The sequence below is a fragment of the Phyllostomus hastatus genome, unplaced genomic scaffold (genome assembly GCF_019186645.2).
Source record: "Phyllostomus hastatus isolate PE091 unplaced genomic scaffold, TTU_PhHast_1.1 phas_contig_98, whole genome shotgun sequence".
Taxonomy (NCBI): Eukaryota; Metazoa; Chordata; class Mammalia; order Chiroptera; family Phyllostomidae; genus Phyllostomus; species Phyllostomus hastatus.
The window spans coordinates 12,076,953-12,102,082 of NW_025333999.1; the positions used below are offsets into that span (position 1 = coordinate 12,076,953).

The 25,130-nt window shown below is 47.4% G+C and overlaps 1 protein-coding gene across 2 annotated transcripts in view; it reads left to right on the forward strand.

The window, feature by feature from the left end:
* DOCK5 (dedicator of cytokinesis 5) overlaps positions 1–25,130 on the forward strand; it is a 193,887-nt gene that overhangs the window by 159,690 nt on the left and 9,067 nt on the right. For both annotated transcript variants that reach the window (XM_045852821.1, XM_045852820.1), the window contains exons 36-47: positions 106–146; positions 784–874; positions 3,418–3,537; positions 6,520–6,609; positions 9,337–9,441; positions 14,476–14,617; positions 16,806–16,887; positions 18,099–18,183; positions 18,616–18,702; positions 20,488–20,664; positions 24,139–24,222; positions 24,816–24,953. In XM_045852821.1, coding sequence (XP_045708777.1) covers positions 106–146; positions 784–874; positions 3,418–3,537; positions 6,520–6,609; positions 9,337–9,441; positions 14,476–14,617; positions 16,806–16,887; positions 18,099–18,183; positions 18,616–18,702; positions 20,488–20,664; positions 24,139–24,222; positions 24,816–24,953 — 1,242 coding nt within the window. The remainder of the gene's footprint in view (positions 1–105; positions 147–783; positions 875–3,417; positions 3,538–6,519; positions 6,610–9,336; positions 9,442–14,475; positions 14,618–16,805; positions 16,888–18,098; positions 18,184–18,615; positions 18,703–20,487; positions 20,665–24,138; positions 24,223–24,815; positions 24,954–25,130) is intronic.

Sequence of the window (25,130 nt, forward strand, 5' to 3'; positions counted from 1 at the left end):
TCTGTGGAGAGGGGATGCTGTGGAAAAGCAAAAGTAGCTATTTGACCATTTTCATGGCAAATTAGTCAATAGCTCTTAACTGACGGTGTTTTGGACTTTTTATAGAATTTCTATAAAGAAAAGAAGAGAGAAGACATATACATAAGGTAAGCTAAAAGGAACATCTGCATTTGCTGTTTATGTCATGGCTTTATTATTTGTTTTTCCCACCCACAAATAGTAAGGCCTAGCCCTGTGCTTGCTGCTTTGAGAGACACCAGCAAGTGTGTGACCTCCCTGTCCCCCGGAAGGGTGACCTGTCTAGACAGAGACACAGTCAGTATAGCACAAGGCAGCACCCAGGGAGGATGATGTTGGATTCCAAGGAAGAATCGAGGCTGCTGGCCAGGCCCATCAGCAAAGCCTGCCCGCAAGAAGCACAAAATCTGCCTTCTGTCAAGGAATGTCAGCCTGGAATCCAGGGAGCCCTGAATATGGGACACACGTGGACATAAATTCTATGTATTTTCTTGGGGAGACATTCCATAGCTCTTACAAGCTCCCCAAAGGGGTCCATGGCATAAACATAAACAGACACCACCGCCTTCAAAAAAAGAATATGAAGTAGACAGAGGAGGAAAAATGCATTGGCAGGAGGCAACACCAAGGGTTAAAGGATTAAAGAAGGAAGGGAAGAGTAGAGGGGAGAAGAGATGGGAAGGCAGGTTGCAGCTTGCTTGCGGAATGGGCTGAGTGCTGGGTGGGTACACTTAACAAAGCCCCCCTTCCTCCCGCTCTTACCAGGTACCTGTACAAGCTGCGGGATTTGCACCGAGACTGCGAGAACTACACAGAAGCTGCCTACACGCTGCTCCTGCATGCAGAGCTTCTGCAGGTGAGTCGGGCCAGCTGCCAGCTGCCACCTGGCAGAGGGCAGAATGCAGCTGGTCAGCTGTCCAGTGCTATGGGGCCAAGTACTCTATGCTTTGGGATTGTAATGGGAATGATCCTTATTCCAGGGAGAGCCTCGCATTCAAGAATGTTGTTACACTTTCTAAGCGAACACAGCTAATTTTCAGATCAAGGTTGGGAAAATGTCAGTTTTCAATGGATGACGTATAAAGAAGTGATTCCATAGATTTTTAAATCCGTAGGAAGCAGAGTACAACATACAAGCCCCTGGTAACTGACACTGTAGTTGAAGAAACACCCCCACATTGTCCACCGGCAAGAATCATGCCCCTCTGTCCAAAATGTGCCCTTAAGCTCTGCACTTTTGAAAGTTGTGATGTAATTGACATATAACACTGTACATTTGCGGTGTGCACATGTTTTGATACATTTATATATCAAAATATCACCACCACCATAGCTAACACCTCTGTGATGTCACTTAATTATCATTTCTTTTTTGTCATGGGATTAAGACTAGTCTCTTTTGCAACTTTGAGGTTTACAAGACAGTATTGTTGCCTGTGATCACTATACTGTGTGTTAGATTGCCGGACTGACTTATTTACTGGCTACAAGTCTATAACCTTTAACTTAATCTCCTCAGTTCGCTGCCCGCGCCCCATGCCCCAGCCTGTGGTAACTACCATTCTACTCTCTGTTTTCAGGAACTTGGTGTTTTTAGATTTGTTACTGTACAGTACTTGTCTTTCCCTGTCTGACTTGTTCCACTTAGCGTAATGCCCTCCAGGTCCGTCCATGCAGTTGCAGCTAGTAGGGTTTTCTTCTGACTCTTGGCTAAGCAGTTCCATGGTACGTGTACAGCATCATCCATCGGCGGACACTCAGGTGGTTTCCATGTTTTGACTACCGACAGTAGTGCTGCGTGAACACGGGTGTGCAGACCTCCCTTCCACATCCTGTTTTTCCATCTTTTCCATCCATGTTTTTTCGGACCTCCATCTCCACCAGCGTGGTCCTCGTTTTACATCTCCCGCCTCCATTCATGCCCCCAGCAATTCGTGTCCTGTATAATTTCATTTTTATTTTGTACTAAAACAATACATGCACATCATGCTAAGCTTTGTGATTAAACAAAGGAGTCCCAGGCTCACTGCCCAAGGCAGCCATTCCCAGTTCATGTTCAACTTGAAGCACGAGAAACCTTCCTGTGAGTGGGTCGGGGAGGGCGGCTCGTTGACTGTGGGATGACCAGAAAGAAACCCTTGTGTTGGTGACCATAGGTCCTTTTATTTATGCTACTCAGAAAACTAAATTCCCCTATCCTGGCGAGAAAGGTATGACGTGTGGACACAGCGTGTTCCCCCAGACAGCTGCTCAGTAGGGGTGTAGAATATGGTCCATGTTTCCCTCGTAGGTATGAGGCCCCTTCGTTATCACATATGAAACCCCCCACATGGGGCAGGGAAAGTCTCTTTTTGATTTGTGTACTTTTGCATGGGTCTCCATCTATTCATAACCAGTACCACACTCTTAATTATTAATTCTTTAGGATATGTTTTATTACCTGGTAGTTAATAAAACTATCTTCATCTTCATTGCTCTTTTTTCTCAGAGTTTTCTACCTATTTCCTTTTGTTTTCCATATGGACTTTGGAATCATAATTTAAAATTTTTAACTTAGGGAGAATTTTCATATTTGTGAAATAGCATTTTCTTATCCCAAAGCATGGTGTGGCTTTCTGTTTGTTCAGGTCTGCTTTTTGCCCTGCAGGGGTGTGTTCCGGTTTTCTGAATAGAAGTCTCACTTGTTCCTTGTTGTGTTGATTCCTAGACATCTTGTCTTCCTAATTTAATTATGGTAAAATGCGCAAAACATAAAGTTAGCCATCCTATCCATTTTTAAGTGTACAGTTCACTGGCATTAACTACGTTCACATTATTGTGCCTGTCTGTCTTACCATTTTGGATTTATTCTTTTTGAACTCATTTCTTCTGTTATTTCAGCATGGTTATCAATTTATGTGGAACCTCTCTTTAAATGATTTCTAAATGTCATTTTTTTATCCCAGTAATGGGCTTAATTCTCTGTGTTCATGGTAGTTTCTCAGTTGGTACCCATTGTAAAAACATCGACTGTGAAGAACACAATCACTGTTTGTGCATAGTGGGAGTTGTACCCCCTTCTCTCCATGTTCTTACTTCTGATCTCTTTCTCTGACCTGTGTGGCTGGTACCTTCAATGCAACAGCTGTCATGCTAGCTATGGCCCGCCTTGCTCCTGGCTTCCCTGGGGCCACCTTGCGTGTGGTCCACTCAGCGTGCCACTGGTTGTGAAGCTGGCATGTAGTATGTCTGTATTTGCACTTTTTGTGTTTAATAAATAATCTAAAATGCAATGTGAATGAGTCACATATATATGCCAATATTTCTATGACATTTTTAAACTAAATGTGTTTTAATCCCCTTTAATTAATTAATCTAGTTAACTGATGAGTGCATTAATCTCTTTTGCTTGCTTTTCAGTGGTCTGACAAACCCTGTGCACCCCATCTGCTCCAGAGGGACAGTTACTATGTTTACACCCAGCAAGAGCTGAAGGAAAAGCTGTATCAGGAAATCATTTCCTACTTTGACAAAGGCAAAGTGAGTGTTGGGTCGTCTGCCATGTATGAGGGGACAGAGGACAATGACAATAGTCCTGCAGTGCACTCTGATGCTAGCCAGCCAGAGATACCACAGGCCCAGGGGTGAAGGACACAGTCCCCCACAAGACAGCCGAGACGGTCAACACTAGCCACAAGCTCTAGAGTCCCCAGGCCACCCACGTTTCTGACCAGTCCACTGCACATTTGGGGGCCCCCTCAGGTCTGAGAATATGCTGGAACAACCGTGCTTAGGGCACCGTCTTACCCTGAAGAACACAAGCCAGGGCCAGCTGAACGAGGAAGTGCCTAGGGCCGGGGCTGGCAGGGCCCCAGGGGAGGTCCCTGCATCCCGTCTGCGGGTTTAGAGCACCTGGCTCTTGGGAGGGCCTGATGTGCGCACAGGCAGGGCGCTCACCTGGGCCTGAGCCCCCATGAGGAGTTTTTATTCAGGTTTACTATGTAGACTTGACTGACTAAATTCCTGGCCACGTGGGCGAACTCAGTCTCCAGCCCCCTCCTCCCTTTAGATCTGGCTAATATCACACGGAGCTCCAGGCTCCACCCTCTGATCAAATGGGCAGTGTTTCTTGCCAGGAGCCCTGTGAGCCCCTTCAGAAGCATAAACTCGGGTGTGTCAGAGGGTCACCCATGAATAACCCAGACACTCCTGTCGCTGGGGAAACTCCGAGGGCTTAGGGGCTTCCTCCCAGGACTCTGGACAAAAACCAGACAAATTCTCCATTATATAGTGATGACTCGTGGCTTGCTCTTTATTGTCCCCCTGTGTACCTTTGAACCCTGGCATTTTTAATGGGAGAGAAAATGAATAGATAAATACAAGTAAGAAGGGCACTAAGATCAGTTATTTCAAGGACACTTAACCCAATGGAGAATATAATGGACAGCCTCTACTCTCCATAATCATAATTCTTCCTCTTAAACTTGGCTGAGGGCCAGCAGCTGGTACCGCCCCTTTCAGCACGCTCCCTGGAGATGGTTGCGAATGCCCGGTGCTCACCCTGCACCCAGATCCTTCCTGGCCCACGTCGGCCGGGAGTGACTCAAAGCTTAGGTGCACCCAGGGGCACGGTCAAATACACATGGAACTGGGCCAGAAGTTGTGGAGTCTGTGGTCAGCTGGAGAAAGCATGTCCATCTGGAAGCCTTTTACCTTTAAAAAATTTTAATGAAAAACATATATAAAAGGGGCTGGTGAGAAAGACAGACAATGCATCTGCTGTCCAAACAGTGCAGATGCCAGGTTTGAGGGGCAGCGGAGGCCTGTGAGGCGGTCATGGCCTCCACACCCAGCCAGCCTTGCTTTCTTCATCAGGGGCTGTTGTTAAACCAACAGACAAATTATCCAAATAATCATCGTGATAAAATGGCTACCATCTATTTGGTGACTGTTTGGGGTGATTTCCCAATTTTTTCCTAATTTCATTCACTCTGAAACCCTACGAGGTAGATTTTGTCTCCTTTTTATAGATGAAGAACTTAAGGCTCAGAGAGCACATAGATTTATTCAGACATTTTGGTCTCTGCAAAAAACCACCAAGGACCCGAAGAGCCTTTTTCTCATGGGTTGTGTCTATAACTGCGTATCCTCTTAGAAACTAACACAATTTTAAAATATTTACTTATTTTAACAGTGATAGTAAGCCTATTACTGTTAAGATAAATCATATCTATTTTTGAAAAAAATTACTGTATGTCCCAAAATGTTAGTGACATGAGTGGCGTCTGACATCCTCTCGGCCCTCTTCGACAGCCGCCTCTGGCTGCATTCTGCTGTGATGTTGGATATCCTGTAGCCTCTGCAAGCGGCACTGCGTGCTCACGAGAGAATGAGTGTCGGAAAAGGCAAATAGCATTAGCATTATTAAGAAGATAATTTGACCTCACAGTCCCCTGGAAGTGTCCTGGGGACTCTCAGAGACCAGGGACCACACTTTGAGAACTGCTGTGCGAGGCTGTCTCCCTGTCCCTTACGTAACTTGGCATTTGGTGAGATGTGGGGAGAATTCTGTGCCAGCTGATGTGGAATAATTTCCATGTGGCATGTTTCAGAGCTTTGTTAGTGACCAAGACCGTGAAATTTCAGAGGGCACATTTCACAAAGGATGATTTTTAAAAGATTTTATTTTTAAATATCCTACATTTTAAAACGTATGTGAACTGCACACACATTTCTTTAGCAGCCAGAAACAATGGAATGTAGCACCTGGTTGACAAGAATGAAGTAGGACGTTTCTAATAGCATCCACTTCAGAGACATGTTGTGAAATGCCAAGATGGACACGGAGATCAGTCTGGGATGCTGGCCTCAGACACCAGGTGTGCATTAGGCTGCACTGCATGCAGTCATGTGTGCCCCAGGCATTCCCTAAGAATCTTGGACTAAGTAGACAGCTTAGTTAGAAATAAAAATCAGTGCTCTGGAAATCATTGGCTAACTCTTGGTGCACAGTTTCCCAGATTCCTCACAACAGAACGGTTAGCCTCTCTTCCGTTTCCCCCTCCTCCCAGGCAGCCTAACTAGAAACACACACACACACACACACACACACACACACACACACACACACACACACACACACAAGTAGAGCCACATCAACTTTCCCCTCCGACAGGGCTTTCATGCTCGCAAGGCTGAGGCTCCAGAACAGGCCTCCCTTCAATTCCATTGGTCTTTTGTGCTTTGCCCTATAAGCTCAGTATTGCTTTGTTTGGGGACACATGGTGTTTGTTCTTCGTGGTTTGCAAACAGAATTACACAAGAGACCCCCAGCAAAGCAGACAAGATAGAGTAGCTTTATGATATCAACAGAAAGATTTAGTTAATCCAGGAAATGAGGCATGTTGGGAATATCTGCAGAAACTCGACCCTCCTGACTCATTACTCACTGCCAGTGACTTTCAAGTGGCTTTTACAGCTAGATGAATGACAGCTTTGTTCTCCACTTTTCTCTTTCTGAAGATGTGGGAGAAGGCGATCAAGCTGAGCAAAGAGTTGGCTGAGACTTACGAGAGCAAAGTGTTTGACTACGAGGGCCTTGGCAATCTCCTGGTGAGTCAGGCTCAGCATGCGCCAAGCCCCCCACCCGGAAGACCCGGGGGTGCTAAAGCAAGTGTTCACAAGAGTGTTTCTCTGCGCTTCAGAAAGTCAGGATAGATGATGTTCTTTATGGTGGAAAAGTAAACCTGGATTGAAATAAAAATGAAAAGAGGTGAGGTCTAAAGTCTATTAATCATTATTTCCCCAGATCGTCTTGATGGAGGCTTGGGGCCTGGTCCCCAGGCCTCGCTCCCGTCCCTGTCCCTCCTGTTCCTCCGTGGCTCCGGGTGTCCCTGCCTATCTTCCCTCACAGTCACTGTGCCTTCAGGGAGCACCACCCATGTTTCAGGCAATTTCTGACACCTGTTCATCAGAATTGCTTATGCTGTGGTCCGTGCCCCGGAGTCCCTGCTGAATGGCTGGACAGCTCATCTTGGAGCATTGTTTTAATTCTTGAAGGTGCCATTGTGCACATTTTGGTTAAGTTGTAAAATGCTTCTGCCAGAACCTGTTCCCAAATTTTGTTTCTCCCCATCTCCCCGATGTCACTGGAGTACTCTACCGGGTTGGCCAAACTGTTTGTTTGTTTGTTTGTTTGTTTCCATAAGATGGCTCTAGTAGCACTTAGTTTTCTTTAACTTCTTTCAAAATAGTTGTGTTAGATTGCATTGTGACAGCTATCATATTAGTGTTCATTTTTTAAAAACTTACCAAAATTGGTGAATTTTTGTGCAGCCATTTTAATATTGAAGATGCAGGGAAATATGCAACATTTTTGGCATATTATACTTTATTATTTCAAGAAAGGTAAAAACAACTGAAATACAAAAACAGATTTCTACAGCGAATGGAGAAGGTGCTGTAATTGATGGAACAGGTTGAAAGTGGCTTGTGAGGTTTTGCAGATTTCTCACTGGATGATGCTCCACAGTCAGGTAGACCAGTTGACTTTGATAGTGATCAAATTGAGACATGAATTGAGAACAATCAATGTTATACCACCTGGGAGATAGTGGAGATAGCGGACATACTCAAAATATCCAAATCAATGAAGTTATTGGTGAAAATGAAAAATGTGTCTTTCATTTTAAGGGAAAGCTGAGCGGACAGTTTGGCTGACCTGATACTTTTGCAGTCCACTGAGCCTCCGCACCGCGCCTGGCTGTTGGCATAGGTCAGCTACTTTAACACGGCAGGAAAGCAAAAGCAGTCTTCCACATCCCCGATGCTGCCCAGCAAAATACTAATTTGATACTTTTTGGTAGAGGGATCACAACAGGTCATGTCACCCACTGTCATGCAGTACTTTGTGTGAGGAGGTGGAAGGCAGCAGCACTTTGAAAGGTGTTTGCCAGTGTGTTGCACCAGCCCCTGCCATTATGCAAAAAACTGCTCCTTAATTTCATAAACTAAACTGAGCCGTATTAGCAGTGTAACATGTCACCTAAGATAACACCGACAGAAACCTTCACCAAGATGGAATACTGTCGTCCCCGCTTACCTACAACTTTGCTTTCTGTGGTTTCAGCTTCCTGCAGTCAAATGCAGTCTGAAGTGTTAAATGGAAAATTTCAGAAAAAAACAACTTATACACTTTAAACTGCATGCCATTCTGAAAACCGTGATGAAATCCCACATCATCCTGCCACATCCCACGTTGGTTGTCCCTTTGCCCAGTGACACGCACCCCCCCCCCCCCCCGCTGTGGATGCTCCCTGCCCCTTAGTCACTTAGTAGCCATCCGCCTGACTTATGAGATCAGCTCTCAAGGTGTCACAGTGCTTGTGTTCCAGTAACTGTTATTTTCTTAAGAACAGTGCCCAAGTGCAAGGGTGGTGACAAGCAATTCTGTTACACCAAAGAGAAGCTATAAAGTGCATCCTTTATGTGAAAAGGTGATACAGACAGTATAAGATACTTTTAGAGAGGGAGACACAGATTCCACATTCACGTAACTTTTATTACAGTAGATGGTTATTGTTCTATTTTATTAGTAGTTATTGTTAATCTCTTACTGTGCCTAATGTATAAATTAAAGTTCGCCACAGGAATGTATGTGTAGGATAAAACGTAGCATATACACGGTTCAGTACTGTCTGCAGTTTCAGGCATCCACTGGGGTCTTGGAACGTACCCCCTGCGGACTCATGGGGGTGCCCTGCTGTAATAATATAGCTGTGATGGGCGGGGCTGAGAGACATCCCCCAGAGCCCCTGGGTCTGGCTACCTAATGTGCTCTCTTAAAGGCTGGCTCCGGAGCCTGGGCAGGGAAGCCTCTCCCCATGGGAAGAGTAAAGGCGATACTGGACTACAGCGCATTACCTTCCCTGTTGGACACTTGGAGCTGAACCAATGTCTTTAATGCAAACCACCTGCACACACTGGAAAGTTTCCTATTGGAACTTTCTCCTATATCTCCACTGAAATGCAGCCACCCTTCATTAATCTCCGAAAGTGCTTTTTAACCTGTCAGGGCTGCTGAGCCCCTTCAGGAAACGGGAAGACTAGGCACTGCCTCGGCCATAGCAGAATGCACATGTGTGCGTCTCCCACAGACCACTCCAGAGATCCCCAGGCCCTCCAGACCCTGGCCCTGCAGTCCAACACAGGATGCTTCCCAGAGGCCTTTCATTTCCCTGTGTTACGTGGGAAACAACAACAGCAAATAGTCAGGTCTCTCTTTTTCTCCCAACCGTGCCCTTGTAACCTCCCTGTGGAATGTCTTGTTTTGTTTTCCAGAAAAAAAGAGCCTCCTTTTATGAGAACATCATAAAGGCCATGCGGCCTCAGCCTGAATACTTTGCTGTTGGATACTACGGACTGGGCTTTCCTTCTTTCCTGCGGGTGAGAGACCTGCGGGTGGTCTCCTGGGCCATTCAGCCGGGGATCTGAGGGCGGTTCTTCATCGCTTTTCCAGATGGGCCTGGCATGCTCGCAGCTGGAGCCCATGTTCTCGCTGTGGGAGGTCGGGCAGCGAAGCTGCTTCCTGAGCGGCTGCCTCTTCACCCCACACCCGGCCGCCTCTGGGATCCTGGCAGCTCTTTGGTAAAACGACTTTTCCCAGGTGGAATGAAAAGAGGAAAAACAGACCCATCTGCTGCTGCAGGTCAGGCTAGGGAAAAGTGTGGATTGATGTATTTGGTTGTTTATTTTATTTCCAGCCTGAGTGAGTTTGAAAGCAAATATCCCAAGGATAAGACTGCAGAAGTCTGGCAAATAGTAACAGCTTTGTTGTCGTGGTGAGAAGGACCGTGTTTTTCTTCCTTCTCAAAATTTTCTATAATGTGATGCTGATGTTACAATCTAAAAAACAAACAAAACTCTCTTTTTATCCCACAAAAAAGCTGCTTTCAGCGCTTAGCAATGTTTAAGCATACATTATCCATCTTCCTTCCCCTAAATTTAAAAAAAAGGTAAGTAGGAAAAGTACTTTACATTTTTTACAGTGCCTAACAAGGAGGTAGTTTATTAATTCATTAATTTAGTAATTATTTACTGAGTGCCTACCGTGTGCCAGGCACACAATGAGCATTAGAGAGACAGTGCTGATATAGGTCAATGTGGTCCTCTCTCTCTTAGGATTTTACAGCCTAATGGATGAGATATTAATTAAATAATCGCACAAACAAATGTCAAATTGAAACTGACCAGGACAGGTATTCTAGAGAGTCGTCACCCAACGGCAGTAAAAACCTACGCCCACATAAAAACTGCACATGATAGTTTACGGTACTGGTGGTCATCATCTCTGAAGACTGGGTGGAACCCCAATGCCCCTTGACTGGAGAGGGCGTAAGCAAATGCTAACCTGGTATGGCCACACGATGGAGTAATACTCAGTAGCACAGAGAGTGAACTGCTGACATCCACAAACCTGGGGATGAATCTCAGATGCATTAAGCTAAGTAGGAGTTAGACTCAAAGTCAACATACACTGTGATTTTATTTACATGACGTTCTGGCCAAGCCGACACTCACCGTGGGGGTGGAAAACAGATTACTGGTCATCTGACCATTGGAGGGTGGGGGGGTTGGTCAGTGAGCCACAGAGAGGCATGGAGACATTTCTGGTGATAAAACTGTTCTGTATCTTGATGGTGGTCATAGTTTGTCAAAACTCAGAATTTTATACTGAAAAGGGTAGATTTTACCACTTGTAAATTATACTTGAATTTTTTTAAGAGTTAGGAAAACCTCCCAGGGACTGTTGGGTTCAGTGACATTTTAAAAGGTGAGCTGGTCCTGAAGGAGGTGTGGAGGGTAGGAGAAAGCAGTTGGTGCTTCAGGGACAGAGGGAGCTGCATCAGTGGGGCAGGTGAGGCGGGGCTGTGGGGTGGACGCGCAGGGCCACCTTGGGTTGCATAGGGTGTTTTGTCAGCCTCCTGAGAGCGGTGGGGAGCTCCTGCGGATGTTTTGTGTCAGTGAGGTCATCTGGTTTTGGCAGAGAGAATGGGTGGGGGGTACAGATGAGATATTAAAGACTGTTGCTGATGTCAAAGAAGAAATGACAGGTCAGCCTGGGGAGGTGGCTTTAGAGGGAACTGGAAAGATTAGGATATTGGAGATGAAGTGACAGTGTTTAGTAATCGATGGGATGGGTAGGTGAGGAAGAAAGAGATGCCCAGAAGGGTTCCTAGGTTCTGGCCTGCGTAATGGGAGGGGCGTGGAGCCACCCACTGATACAGGAACACTGGAAAGGACTGAGTCCAGAGAAAAATTAATCCATTCATCCAATGAACAGTTATTCCACTTGCACAGTGTACCTTGCTGTAATATAGGCATGGGGGCAGAATCCACACACAATCCAAAATCCTTGATATTATGGGGCTTATATTCTAACTTGGGGAGGCAAAGAACAAGGTAAGTAAACTGTTTACTGTCAGGAGGTCTAGAACAGTGTCTCATACAGCATAGGCACTCAACCATTTAAAGCAAGAGGAATCAATTACTAATTTAGCCTTCCCATAGTTTAATTTTTCACATTGAAATTTGATTGAAGAGAACTATGCCCATGTTGTTTACATCTTTTTTTTTCTATGATCCACTCATTCTTTCAGTAAAAACTTACTAAGCACCTGCTATGTGCAAAGCAAAGCACCATGCAGTGGAGCTAGAGTGATACTCAACAGGTACTCATCAGAAAGGTGATCAGAGAGGCAGGCGATGGGGTTGGAGTTGCAGTTTTAAACTGAGAGACTGGGCAAGATTTCAGTAGGAAAACGACATCTGAGCAAAATCCTGAAGCAAGTGAGTAAATAAGCCAGGGAGCTGTGGAGACGAGCGAGGGTGCAAGAGCAGCAAGTGCGAAAGCCACGAGGCTAGAGAAACATGAACCGGAGAGCAAGGAGAGAACGGGGCCCAGGAGCTGTGGGTGCCAGCTTGCAGAAGGCCTTTGAGATCTTTATAAGTTTTTTTTGTAAAAGTGTGGTTTTAGATATAACATAATATAAGATAGATATAGAATATCCAAAAGATAGGAGTCGCATTTGATATGTGGACGTGGAACTGCAAGGAGAGTACTAGTCTGGAGACAGAGTTGGGTGAGTCATTTTCATGTAGCTAACATCAGCTGTGGGTGAGACAGCGCGGCGGGGAGAGAGCAGAGCAGCAGTTAGAGGCTTGGGATGGAGCCTTGCTGTAGGTTCTGGTCTGCTATCAAGTGGGTGCTCGAGTCATGGTAAGTTCAGGCCGACCGTGCTTTATAGCTGACTGTTGTGTCACATGAAACGAGGCTGTGAACCAGGAGACAGCTGTGGCTCGCTGGAAACAGGAGGTCTAGAGGCCCTGGCTGAAAAGTGGAAGTCTGCTTCCTATGTTGAGTGGCTATGTGGTTTTGGCCAAATCACATAACCACTGAGTCTTCGTTTTCTGAACTGTAAGGTAGAGAAATTATGTCCACATCACAGGGCTATTTGGAGAGTTAAATAAATAGCATGTAGGGGTGCTTCATAAACTTTAATTTGTAGGTGTTCTATGTTGTCAAAGCACATGAAAAAATGGAAAACCCTTACGAATGACCTAAGTGCCCTTTCGAATTAGAACAACTCCCCCAAGCATAGACTGTGTAAGTTACGGTGTCTTCTCCCCCACACAGCCAGGCCTCCTCCTCTGGAAATGGCTCCTCTGCTCCTCCTGCCCCAGGGCCGGTCGTCCCAGTCCTCATGCCCCACCCCTGCTCTGCAGCCCACCCCGGGCACCAGAGTCCCACCCCGGGTCCTGCGGCCTCTTCTGCTCCTGCTCAGCCTGTCTGGGTTCCTGCACTTGGACGTGCTCCCCACAGTCTCGTTTGGTGGTCTTCACCACACTGCTTCCTCCTTCCAGAGTCTCCAGGGACCTCCCTGGGCTTCAGGACCTCTGCCTGCCTTTCAAAGCCATCCACGTTCTGGCTCATCCAAGCTCGTCTTCTCCCTGAACTCCATACATCCTGCCCTTGGGCTTTATTCCTCTTGTCGCTGGCCATGCCTGCTTGTCCTCTCTCTGTGCTCCCTCTACTTACTCTGCCTGACAGTCCAGGCCCAGACAAGCCTCGTGTCTTCCTTGAAGCCCTGTCCTTCATGCCAAGCTGGTTTGTGCTGACCACGTGCTGGTCTGATTTCTCTCTCAGCTGCTGTCCACATTGTACAGTCAGTGTTTTATTGTGTCCTGACCCCTTGCCCACACAGTTCTTCCTGAATGAGGGAGTTTGATAATGCACGAATCAGTCACATAAATCTTTCATCTATTCCAAAAGTTCTGGCAATTTTTACTGCCTTTGGTGTTTGGCCTAGAGGGTATATTGCCTTTGCATTGTTTACATTATCTAAAGTGATCACGGTTACTTATTTGTTGTTGATTTTGTATTTCTCTCCCCTGGAGGGTGAGCCTTGTGAGAGCAGGGTCACTGTGTTCTCCCTTGGGCCCGGCATGTTGACTGTTTGCTCAGCGCACATTTGTCAGGTGAATGGAGAGATCTCTCCATTAGATCTCTCTTTTAAAGAGAGATCTTTAAAAACATTTCCAGAGCAACACACACCCAAGTTTCAATTACAAAATGCATCATCCCGAGGGGCTGCCAGGCAGGACTGAGTCCTTATCTACGTGAGGGTCGGACAAGCAGAGGCTTTCAGCGCATGGCTGCATTTGAACTTGCGTGGACAGCAACAGCGAGGAGGCAGATTATTCTTATGTCTGGGGCCTGGGAAACTCCTTGCTTTAAAAATCCAGTTTTATGAATGTTATTAAAGAGGAAAAACTGCCATTGGCAATGGAAAGACTACTGATTTTTGTGCAGTTGTTTTCTGTGGGACGGGGGTGTCACCATCCACGGTAGATTTCAGGATTGCCTAGCAACAGCTGTCACCTATTCTGTTTGCTGTTCTTGCGCCGCTGTGTCAAAAGGCATGTTGTCTTGAGGGTCTTTGTACTTCCATGCTCCTGACAGTGGTGCCTCTCAGACTGCTGGTCCACAGACTGCTCCTGGTCAGGACGAGATAAGGCGCTTGCTGAGCATAAGCCAGGGCACCCCCTTCACTGAGAATGTCCATCAGAAATACCCACTGAACTATACAGTGTCCTGGCCACACCTTGGACCTGCAGTAGGGCCCAAGCTCCTTGTTTTTGGTGGCTCTGTGTAGACAGCACTGGCCATGGTTGTGGGGCTGCACTGCGAGAAGCCCTGCCTACACCTTAATTCCCCAGAAAAGCCCGGAGCCTGGTTAGATAGTGATGGTGGCTGTCATCCTATCTGACCACGAGAGGCTCGCAGTGGGTGGTCCATGAGAACCTGCTGGTAGGTTGCACTATGGCTGGATGTACAGTGGCTTCCTCAGTTCCAGACTACCCATATTGTCCCCTTGTTCTCCATGTTTAATTATTCCTCTTGCTGTCTCTGACCTGCAGAACAAAATCTTCATCTACCGGGGGAAGGAGTATGAGAGGCGAGAAGACTTCAGCCTGAGGTTGCTGACCCAGTTCCCCAATGCGGAGAAGATGACCAGCACCACGCCCCCAGGAGAGGACATCAAGTGCTCCCCAAAGCAGCGTATCCTTGCTTCAGGGATGCCTGGCCCGGAGGCTCCATCCCCTGCTACAGCCCGGCCCAGCCCGAGGGCTGACCCCGTCTCTGCGTGCAGACGTCTTACAGTCAGGCCCCCCGTTTCCCCATTCAGACTCACTGCCCCAGTCTGTATAGAGGCTCTGGGACCCTCATATCCTCCTCTCGTGGCTGTGAAGTAGTTAAAGGAGAGAGAGGACAAGCGAATCATGATGTGAAAGGCTGTGCTTTAGAGCTGCATGGGAAGCTTGACGAGAACGCAGACTTCCTGTTCTAAATTCTGAATTCTGGATAGAGATGTATAGCTCTTTTTTTGTAACATACCATGACTTATTGAAACATCGGTTATATGCATTATCAAAAAAACAGTAAGGGCTCTATCACAAAGTTACTTTGAAAACTTGCTCATGGGCTTTATGCCAAAATAAAATGTTATAAAACCGCACAGTACCTAAGAGTGGCAGAGAAGGTAGAGCCAGCGTGGCACAGCAGAGAAGGAAACGGGCTCTCGGGCAAAACGCCGGCTTCAAGCCCAGCCCTGTCACCATGTCACTTCGGGCGAGTTGCTTAATGTCTCTGTGCCTCAGTTTCCTCACCTGGAAAGTGGGGATGAGGAGCATCCTTCCTCTTGGAGTTCTTACAAAGACTGAGTACATAAATATATGTAAATACTAGGAACCGTGTTCGATGCATTATAAAATTTCAGCATATATTAACTATTATTATAGATGGATGGACAATAATAATAGATCACTAGACAGATATACCTTTAAGGGAGGGATAGTGTGACCTGTTAACATCTACTAGATACTTGGAAAAGAAAGGTCTCCCAGGATAAATCCTTGGGTAGCAGAGGGTTAGAAGACAATAGAGGTGCCTCCTTGGTGTGGCAATGAAAGAAGTTTTCAAGAACTGGCTTTAACCCTGGCTAGTGTGGCTCAGTGGATTGAGCGCCAGCCTGTGAACTGAGGGGTCACTGGTTCGATTCCCCATCAGGGCACAGGCCTGGGTTGCAGACCAGGTTTCCAGTAGGGGGTGCACAACAGGCAACCACACATTGATGTTTCTTCCCCTCTCCTTCTCCCTCCCTCCCTTCTCTACAAATAAATAAATAAAACCTTTAAAAAAAAGGAAGTGTCTTTAGAAACAGGTGTCCCAGGACGTGGCCTTCAGTGACGGCGCAGAGCTGTTCGACCTTGCCCGCAGTGTTTCAGCTGGCCAGGCCTCGGTTTTCTCGTCTGCAGGGTGATAGGGCAAGGCTGTTTTCCAAAAGTCCCTTGTGGAACCTGTGCAAGGATCAAAATAAAAAGAAGGTAACTTAGGTGAAAATGTTTTATAAACTAATAATAGCACACAAGATAGCCCAGTGGTTCTCAGACTTTATTCTGAAGAAGAAGCAACACAGAGATTCTAATTCAGCAGCTGTGAATCCTAATTCTGTATTGTGAGTGAGTCTCCAGGTGGCTCTGGTGCGGGTAGGCTGCACCCTTCTCTTGGAGAAATACTGGTAGTCCTAGACCCAGATGCTTGAAAGTGTAGTTTAAATACCGTAGGCATTGACACAGTATGTCTGCTCTGTAGAGGACAAAAGCAGTCATCACTGAGGTGGGGTCCTTTGGTCAGAGCAGGCCTGGGCTGAGGCCGTGTGGAGCCTGACTTCACTTCCCAGCTGTACGATGTGGGTTTCCTCGGGTGCTCCTGTTCTTCGCTGGTAAACGATGAATGACCTGATGGTCGTTGTGTTGACTGGAGACCACGTTTCAAAACACTTTGTACAGTGCCCAGCTGGGGCCCCCTGTAAACAAATGGTGTCCAGAGATATAAGAACTTTCTGTTGCCCTGACTCTAGAGTCTAGCTACTTCCGAGGAATGCTTGTCCAAAAGAAATTATTTAAGGAGTTTCTAATCACTTTTTTTGGTATATCTGATTGACATCTGTTTTTCTCTGGGAAGGTCCTTTAGCGTGTGACTGACCAAAAAATACCCTAGGATGATGACTTACCAAGGCATTTGGGGAATGCGAGAGGGGCCCCCTTTTCAGTGCGCTCCTGGCACTTGGCAGAGGGGAAAGATGAGGCAGGTGTCTTTTCTGTCCGTGAAGCAGGAGGCACAGGTGGGCTTTCAGCCTGTGACAGCCTTGCTCTGGTCCCCTCTCCTTCCTTAACGGGCCCCTCAGATATGCAGTGTTTCACCGTTAAGCCTGTGATGAACCTGCCACGCAGCTACAAGGATAAACCAGTTCCAGAACAGATCTTAAAGTAAGTGTGCTCTCTTGTTTGTTTTTTAAAAACCCCTATCTCTCCCACACCCTTTGTCTAGAAGCCCGTCAAAACCGAAGCCTTAGTTTATTGTTGTTTGGAAGCCCTCCTGTCATCTGAGTCCATTCAGGCTGTGGTAACAGATGCCGCAGGCTGGGTGCTTGGTAAACAGCAGAAATTGAGTTCTCACGGTGCTGGGAGCAGGAAAGTCTGAGGTCAAGGCGCCAGCACGGTGGGGTCTGGGGAGGGCCTGCTTCCTGGTTGTGGAGGACCGCCCTCTCCAGGTGCCCTCACAGTGGGAGGGGCGAGGGAGCTCTCCCGGGTCTGCTTCAGAAGGGCACTAATCCCACTCACGGGGGCTCCAGCTTCCCGTCCTCTCAACTCCCAAGGGGTCCCCTCCTGACACCATCACACTGGAAATGAGCTTTCAACGTAGGAATTTGGGCAAGTGACACAAACACATAGACCTTAGTAATTGTCTATTCCATTTTTAGTGTAGGAGCTTGGTAACTCAAAGGTGCTGGGGGATTCTGTTTTTTTTTGGGGGGGGGGTTGCTTGTTTTTTTAAGCAGATAGAGGGAACTCAGGAATTTCACTCTCAGGTTTTGGAATCCCTAGCTCTTATTTCTGTTCAGAGGTTCACCAGTCAGTAGTGGCTTACTTCCCCTTGCCTAATGAGTTCCCCAGTGACAGAAGGTCCAATTCCTTCTAGAAGCTAAAATGCTACTAAGATTGATAGAAGCATTATAAAAATACAGATGAGATCATAAACACGGACATAGACCCTTTTAAATTGTGAGCTGTGGAATAGATTTATAAATAATAAAAGTTAAGATGCATGGGAAAGCCCTGAGTGGTGTGGCTCGGTCTGTTAGAACGCTGTCATCCCAGTGCACCAGGCTTGATCCCTGCTCAGGGCACATACAGGAATCAGCCAGTGAGTGTATAACTGAGTGTAACAACAAATCCATGTTTCTCTCTCTTCTCCCACTTTCCTCTCTAAAATCAGTGAATAAAAGCTTTTTAAAAAGATGTACAATAAATAAAATCACATTGTGTGTCAACTTCAGCCCTTGTTGTGGAAGCCCTCAGTTTGAGAGCGTAGTGCCTAAGACTCGGTTCTTGGGAGGCATGTCCCAGGTTCTGGGCAGTCAGATGAAGGAGAGCTGTTTGTAAGAGATAAGACAACATTGTGGCGGTGTCTTTCCCAGCTACTACAGAGCCAATGAAGTGCAGCAGTTCCAATATTCTCGCCCATTCCGGAAAGGAGAAAAGGATCCAGACAATGAGTTTGCTGTAAGTCCACCCTCTTGGGCCCCTAGAACAAGGTGAACTTGGCATCCAGTGGCAGCCTCCCACTGAACCAGCGTATCTAGTAGAAATGGGGCCGGGGATAGAGGCTCCACATCCTAGTTACCAAGACAGCAGGCTGTTGCCTGAGTGGAAAACCCTAGAGCTGGGGTCCAGAACCAGGGCTGTACTCCTAGGCCTGCCACCACTATGACCGTGAGCAGGACACACCTCTCTGGACCTCAGATTTCCCATCTGGAGGGTGAGAGGGCCCAGGGCGAGGATCCTTTCAGCTATTAACATCCAGGACTCGACACTCTGGGGCCCATTCTCTAAGGAGGCTTTGGAGAATGGAATCGCACTTAAGTGAACCAGGGAGTTGTGTTCTTTAAAAGCCTGGTCACTGACCAGTGTTTCCTCTTCTGCTTCTCCCGCCAGACCATGTGGATTGAAAGGACCACGTATACGACTGCGTACACCTTCCCTGGGATCCTCAAGTGGTTTGAAGTCAAGCAGATTTCAACAGTGAGTCATTCAAAACTAGAACTCAGAAAAATCTTTCTGTCCCCAAATATAATAAGAGCCTTTATTAAATGCCCCCTCTGGTTCTCACGAGCTCAGCCAGCCTCCTCTGTCCAGTGTCGTTTTCCAGAAGAGGAATAAAGGACATGCGTGTCTGATAGCACGCCTCTGTGACACTGATGTGACAGCACCACCCTGAGGGCTGCCCACCGTGAATGCCGCTTTCATGGCCCGAGGCGCGCTGCTTCCTCTGGGACCCTGCTGGTGCCCAGGCATTTTTGGAATGCCTCCCTTGCGTTTCCTGTCCATCCATTCTCCTCTCTCAGAACTTGTCCTCTTCTTTTAGCCCCGGCTTGTCACATCTAGTGCCTTGTCACAGGCATCCTAGACTCTTCCATCGTCAGCCGTCCCCCAAAGCTGCCTGGTTTTCATGTTCACTAAGTCTGTTTTATTTCCAGCCCCTGTACCCTTGCACCCTGTTTCTGGCCCCTCATTCACGCCTCCTTGGATGCCATTGAAAACCCCTTCACCAGCCTCCCTGCCTCAGCCTTCTGAGGTCCATTCTTCTCTGGGCCTCAGGGTGTGACTCCCATTGGTGCCTGGAGTGCCGAGTCCAGACTCCTTAGCACATGAACACTGGGTCTTTGCGGCCCAGCTCTCCCACCACTTGTCCTGTGGAATCTCCTGGAACTAAGCTGCTCGGTCGATGCTGTGTCAACTGTCCAAGAATGGGCTCCTTTTCTCTACCCAGACTGCCCTCTTGCCACTGCTCAACCTCACTCACTCCCATTCAGATTCAGTTTAGGTGCCACATTTTCCAGGAAGTCATCTCTGAAACCCCCAAGGTGGCTTAGGTGCTCTTTCTCCGTGCCCCTCGCCTCCTGCACTTATTCCTAACCAGTTACCCCCATTTCCACGTGTCATGAGATCCCACTGAAACCATCAGTCCCTTCCAGCCATGAATTACATCTTAATTACTTCTGTAACTATGGTGCATAACACAGTACTTGGCATCTTGAACAGTCTGAATTGAAGTTGGGCAGATCCCATACCACTAGTATAAATCATTTATCTTCAAGGATGAGTATGATTTCTGGACAGACTTTTAGAATCAAGTCTGGAGGAGGTGGTGATTACCCACGATGATGAAGGAGGCATTTTTCCTTGAAACTTGGTTTTGAAGACATTTCCCATGAGGAGCTCTCTTTGAGTCTGTATTGTGTCTTATTTTATTGTCATCCAAGACGCAGCCTGAAATTCTCATGCATCCTATTATTTCTGACTCCTATTAACCACAGGACCCGTGTGAAGGCGACTTCTGCATGGTCTGAATGTCGCTTCCAAAGCCATTCACACTTCCCCATGGCAGAAGCACCGAACCTCTCGCCAGGGACCACTCTTGGTGGTACAGAAGTGCCTTGGACCAGATAGCCTGTAACTCTGCTGTCACTGATCTCAAAAGTTTATGAGGAAGCTTTGCCTAGAAACAATCATTATTACAGATTTAAATTTTCTTCTCAAAATTTCTGCAGATGCTCTGCCCCCAGAAACAATTGTGACTATCATGCCAATGTTTAAACCACCCTTACACTTTCTAAGGAAATCCTTAGAAACTTATTTTGCAACTTATTGGCACCATTTCACATATGTGTAGTATCCTAAGAAACATTATCTTGACCAGCAAAGAGCTAACTCCTCCATAGCTCAGTGGGCATTTTATCCTGCGAGGGGAATGCTGGGCTTCCCCCAGTCTTTGCAGTGGAGGTCATACCACCCCCTCTGTCACAGGAGGAGATCAGCCCCCTGGAGAATGCCATCGAGACCATGGAGCTCACCAATGAGAGGATCAGCAACTGCGTGCAGCAGCACGCCTGGGACCGGGCCCTCTCCGTGCACCCGCTCTCCATGCTGCTCAACGGCATTGTGGACCCGGCTGTCATGGGGGGTTACTCCAACTACGAAAAGGTGGGTCAGGTCCCTGGACCCCACAGCACACACAGGTCTGGGTGTCCCCACACTGCTGTCTGGCATTGTGCAGCTGGTGAATTAGCTTCTCACCATTTCTCTGAGAGATGTTCCCTCCCCCCATTTTATGAGTGGGTCACTGAAATGAATGAAAAGCTTGTCCCCTACCTCGAAGCTCCTGGAGACCCCCAGGAACCCAGCCCTGGGTGGGGCTGCTGCCTGGAAGAGAGTCCCTGACAGGTCCATCAGACCTTTCGTCTCTGCTGGGCTCCCCTGCCCTCCTCCCTCACTCCCCCACTCTCCTGGAGGGGGGAAGCATATAGGTGCATCCCATATTTGCGGATGCTCTGAAGTGAAGCCACATGTGGGAAGGGCAGAGCCACACTTCATTTAGAATTAGCCTCTGGGAACTGCACCCCAGTGTGGTGGGCCAGAGGTCGTAGGCGCAAATGCTGGCCCTGGCTCTACAGTTAAATCAGTTCAACTAAGTGTTGCATCAGTCACCCTGGAAAACCGTGAAAGGAGTGCTCCCCACCTGTGCCTGCATTGCACAGGACGTGGGCATGTCACATTCAGGGTGGAGATGATGCATTCGGTAAGTAGAGTTCAGTTACGGGTACAGCTGACCCTGAATAACACAGACTTGACCTGTGCAGGCCCCTTATACCTGGACTTTTTCAGTGAGTGCAGTTGGCCCTTCATATCCCCAACTTTCACATCCATGGATTCAGTCAGCTAGGGGTAGAATTTTCACATTCCCAACTGCAGATCAAAAATACTGTTTTCCACCTGCACTTGGTTGAATCTGTAGATGAATAGGGCCTACTATGGAGTCAAAAATGTTAGTGGGTTTTGACTGTGGACTGCAGGAGGGGGTCAGCACCCCTAGCCCCCATGATGTTCAAGGATCAACTGTAGTTAACAGAGGCCGCATTTGTCGTTGTTAGGTACATTTTTCGTGGCTAAATAATTCTGGAGTCTTCCTCTTGAAAACATACGTTTGGCTAGGACACCCCTGTTGAGTAGCCTGGTGAATGAGGGGGAAGAAGGGGAGGTGGATGGAGGGTCCGGTGGACGTTAGGCAGGCTGACCTTCCTACTCGTATTTCTGTTTGCGCACAACACGCTGGCCTTAGAGTGGTCACTGCTACGGCCCCATCCTGGCTCCCTGTTGTTCCATTGGCCGCTGGGTGCTCCTGGGAGACGTAACCTCTCTGAGCTCCAGGTTTCCAGCCTGAAGAAGGTGAAGAAGATACCCAACTTACAAGAGCCGCTTGAGCCCTTGAGGGAGACACCCTGTATCTAAGGAACATCAAGCGGCACTTGCCACGTAATGGAGGCTTGGTGTCGGCTCTCCTCCAGCCTCCAGTCTGTCTAGGTGGAACGGACGTGTGATCCCGTGTTCTTCATGGGTGATGTTCCAGTGCTGTGTGAATTTAAGTGCATTTTATCATATATCAGAAAGTTGGTTTTTACTTCCAAAAGTTTAAACTGCTGGTATTCGAAGGTGAATGAAGATTGACATAGCACTGTATATCGACAGTCCTTCTAAGCGTGAATCTGGCTGTCGTGCGCCGCTGGGAAACGTGCGGCCCTGCTTCCCTTGCCACCACCTGCTCTGTGTCTGTCCTGTTGCGTTCCTCTGGTGGAGCTGCTGCCAGAGCACAGTGCCTGCTGCCGACAGGGCAGCCTGAAGCAGTGGGCAGTGACTCTCCCAGCTCTGAAGTCCAGCAGTCTGAGGTCAAGGTGCCCACAGTGTTCTTCCCTCCGAGCACTGAGGAAGAATCTGCTCCCTGCCTGTCTCCTACCTTCGGGTGGCTCGCTCAAGGGCAGTCTCTCATGTCCCTTGGCTTGTAGGTGGCTGTCTTCTCCATGTGTCTCCTCACAGGGTGTTTTCCCTGTGTGTGCATGTCTGCCTTCACAGTACCCCTTTCTGGAAAGTCCCATTCTGAGGTGTTGGGGGGCTCAGGACTTCCACATATGAATTTGGGGTGGGGTGGGTGCTGGACAACCTATAACACCTTTCTGTAAGGTACAGTCCACACATATTCTGTTCTCCACACAAAATGGGCTGATCACTTTTATAATTGCTGTAGTCTCAGGAACTCTTGGCTTTCATATAATGGGGTGGCGCTCTTGTGGAGCAGAAGAATAAGGGGGTTTCTATGAAGTTGGTCTTTGAAAGCACTCTCACAAGTGAGGGTCAAGGTACAAGGAGAAACTATACAACTCCCATTTTGAACTCTTAGTGGAAATACTTATTACAGAATTCTGTTTTCTTCCCTAATGAGTTCTGTTCTGTAAATGATCTCCTATGTAACACCTATATTGATTGTTTGAGTGTTATTTCCCTATTATCGGGCCTTAGCCATGGGGGCTATGAATGTTTACTGATGATATTATAGGCAATGTGTTCTTGACGTAAATGCAACCTGCATTTAATATTTCCAAAACATCTTTATATCTATGTTTCATATCCTCAAAATAGCCTTTTGGATAGGTGGTTAGTAAGAAAAGACAGACATAATCTTCATTTAACATAGGAAGAAATTGTGATACAGCCTGTATCATGTGGTAAAGCAGCAAAATCGTCAGCTACATCTCCAACCTGTTAATTTTTTGTTCTTTTCTTTATAGCACCTATATACTTAATCTAATGAGTAACTTTTTTTTTTAATATTTTATTTATTTATTTTTAGAGAGGGAAGGGAGGGCGATAGAGAGAGAGAGAGAGAGAGAAACATCAATGTGCTGTTGCTGGGGTTTATGGCCTGCAACCCAGGAATGTACCCTGGCTGGGAATCGAACCTGGGACACTTTGGTTCCCAGCCCGCACTCAATCCACTGAGCTATGCCAGCCAGTAATGAGTAACTTTTTGATGTTGCCATTTGGTCTTAATTCTTTGGGAAAGTTATTCTGTTTTAAAGATTTTATTTATTTGTTTGTTTGTTTGTTTGTTTTTAGAGAGGGGAAGGGAAGGAGAAAGAGAAAAATATCAGTGTGTGGTTGCCTCTCACATACCCCCTACTGAGGACCTGGCCTGCAACCCAGGCTTGTGTCCTGACTGAGAATCAAAACAGCAACCCTTTGGTTCGCAGGCTGGCACTCAGTCCACTGAGCCACACCAGCCAGGGCTAGGAAAGTTATTTTAAGGAATGACATTCTGCTCCACTGCTAATTATTATTTCATGTGTGTGTGTGTGTGTGTGTGTGTGTGTGTGTGTGTGTGTGTGTGTGTGTGGTTGTTGAGAACATACTCTTGATAGGAACCGCATGATTCTGGAAAGACCACAAAACAGCACCCACCTTTTTGAATTGTCACTGTGTATAAGGGCTATGATGTCACGCCGTCGCTCCTGGTTTACTGGGGATGGAGGATGTTTCACCACCCCACCCCAGACCCTCCCTTGCACTAGGGCCAAATATACGGACAAGTATGTGTTTTCATTAACATTCCATGTGCTCTGCTCTTAGGCTTTTTTTACAGAGAAGTACCTGCAGGAGCATCCTGAAGAACAGGAGAAGATTGAGCTGCTGAAGAGGCTGATCGCATTACAGGTAGGCCACCCGGGACCCTCCAGCTTCCCACTGCACTCTGTGGGCAGCTGTGGGGCACGAGTCTGAGATACTCCAGGGCTCAGATCTACAAGCCCACTTTTAGGGTTACTTTCCCTTTAAAAACACGGAATCGAAACCTATGTATTTGTTTATTTGGCAAAGCAGCCTAGTAAAAGCATGCACTAGACTGCAGGGCATTGAGAGGGCCCTTTCAGAGGTGAGATCAAGTCCCCCAGGCAGTTTGCTGGCCAGTGTTTCAGCCGGGAGATGTTGGCCTCAGTTTTCTCCTTCCCACTACTTCAGTGAACTTAAATCCATCTAAGGCTTCAACCTGTCAGTTGCTCATCCACAGAAAAGGTTCAGGTGGCTTTGCCTCATCAGGTGGTGCTTCCCCAGTTTGTCACTGGCTTGTATCCTCGGGCGCGGTTCTCTGCACCCCTGACCCACGCATTCAGCTCCCAAGCGCCACTCGGACAAATAGCTCTCTCCTCGGATGAGTGCTGTCCAGCCGCACCCCCATCTTTCCCCAGCCTCCAGGCCTGGACTCCCCCTCTGTCAACCCTACTGCACCTTCTCTGCACCCTTCTTTCCAGATGCCTCTGCTGACGGAGGGGATCCGCATCCATGGGGAGAAACTGACGGAGCAGCTCAAGCCGCTGCACGACCGCTTGTCCTCCTGCTTCCAGGAGCTCAAGGAGAAAGTGGAGAGACTCTATGGGGTTATCACGCTGGTAGGCTTTGCCTAAGTAGCCTTGGAGCTTTTCAGTTTCTGTTACCTTGTATGATATTGACCAGTTTTGCAGATGGTGAATGAATCAAAACAACAGGCCTGGTGTGAAAATCCAGGGGTGGGTCAGCAAAGGCGTGGCTGGCTGTGATGGCCTGCAGCCATCCTTGAGTGGAGAGGG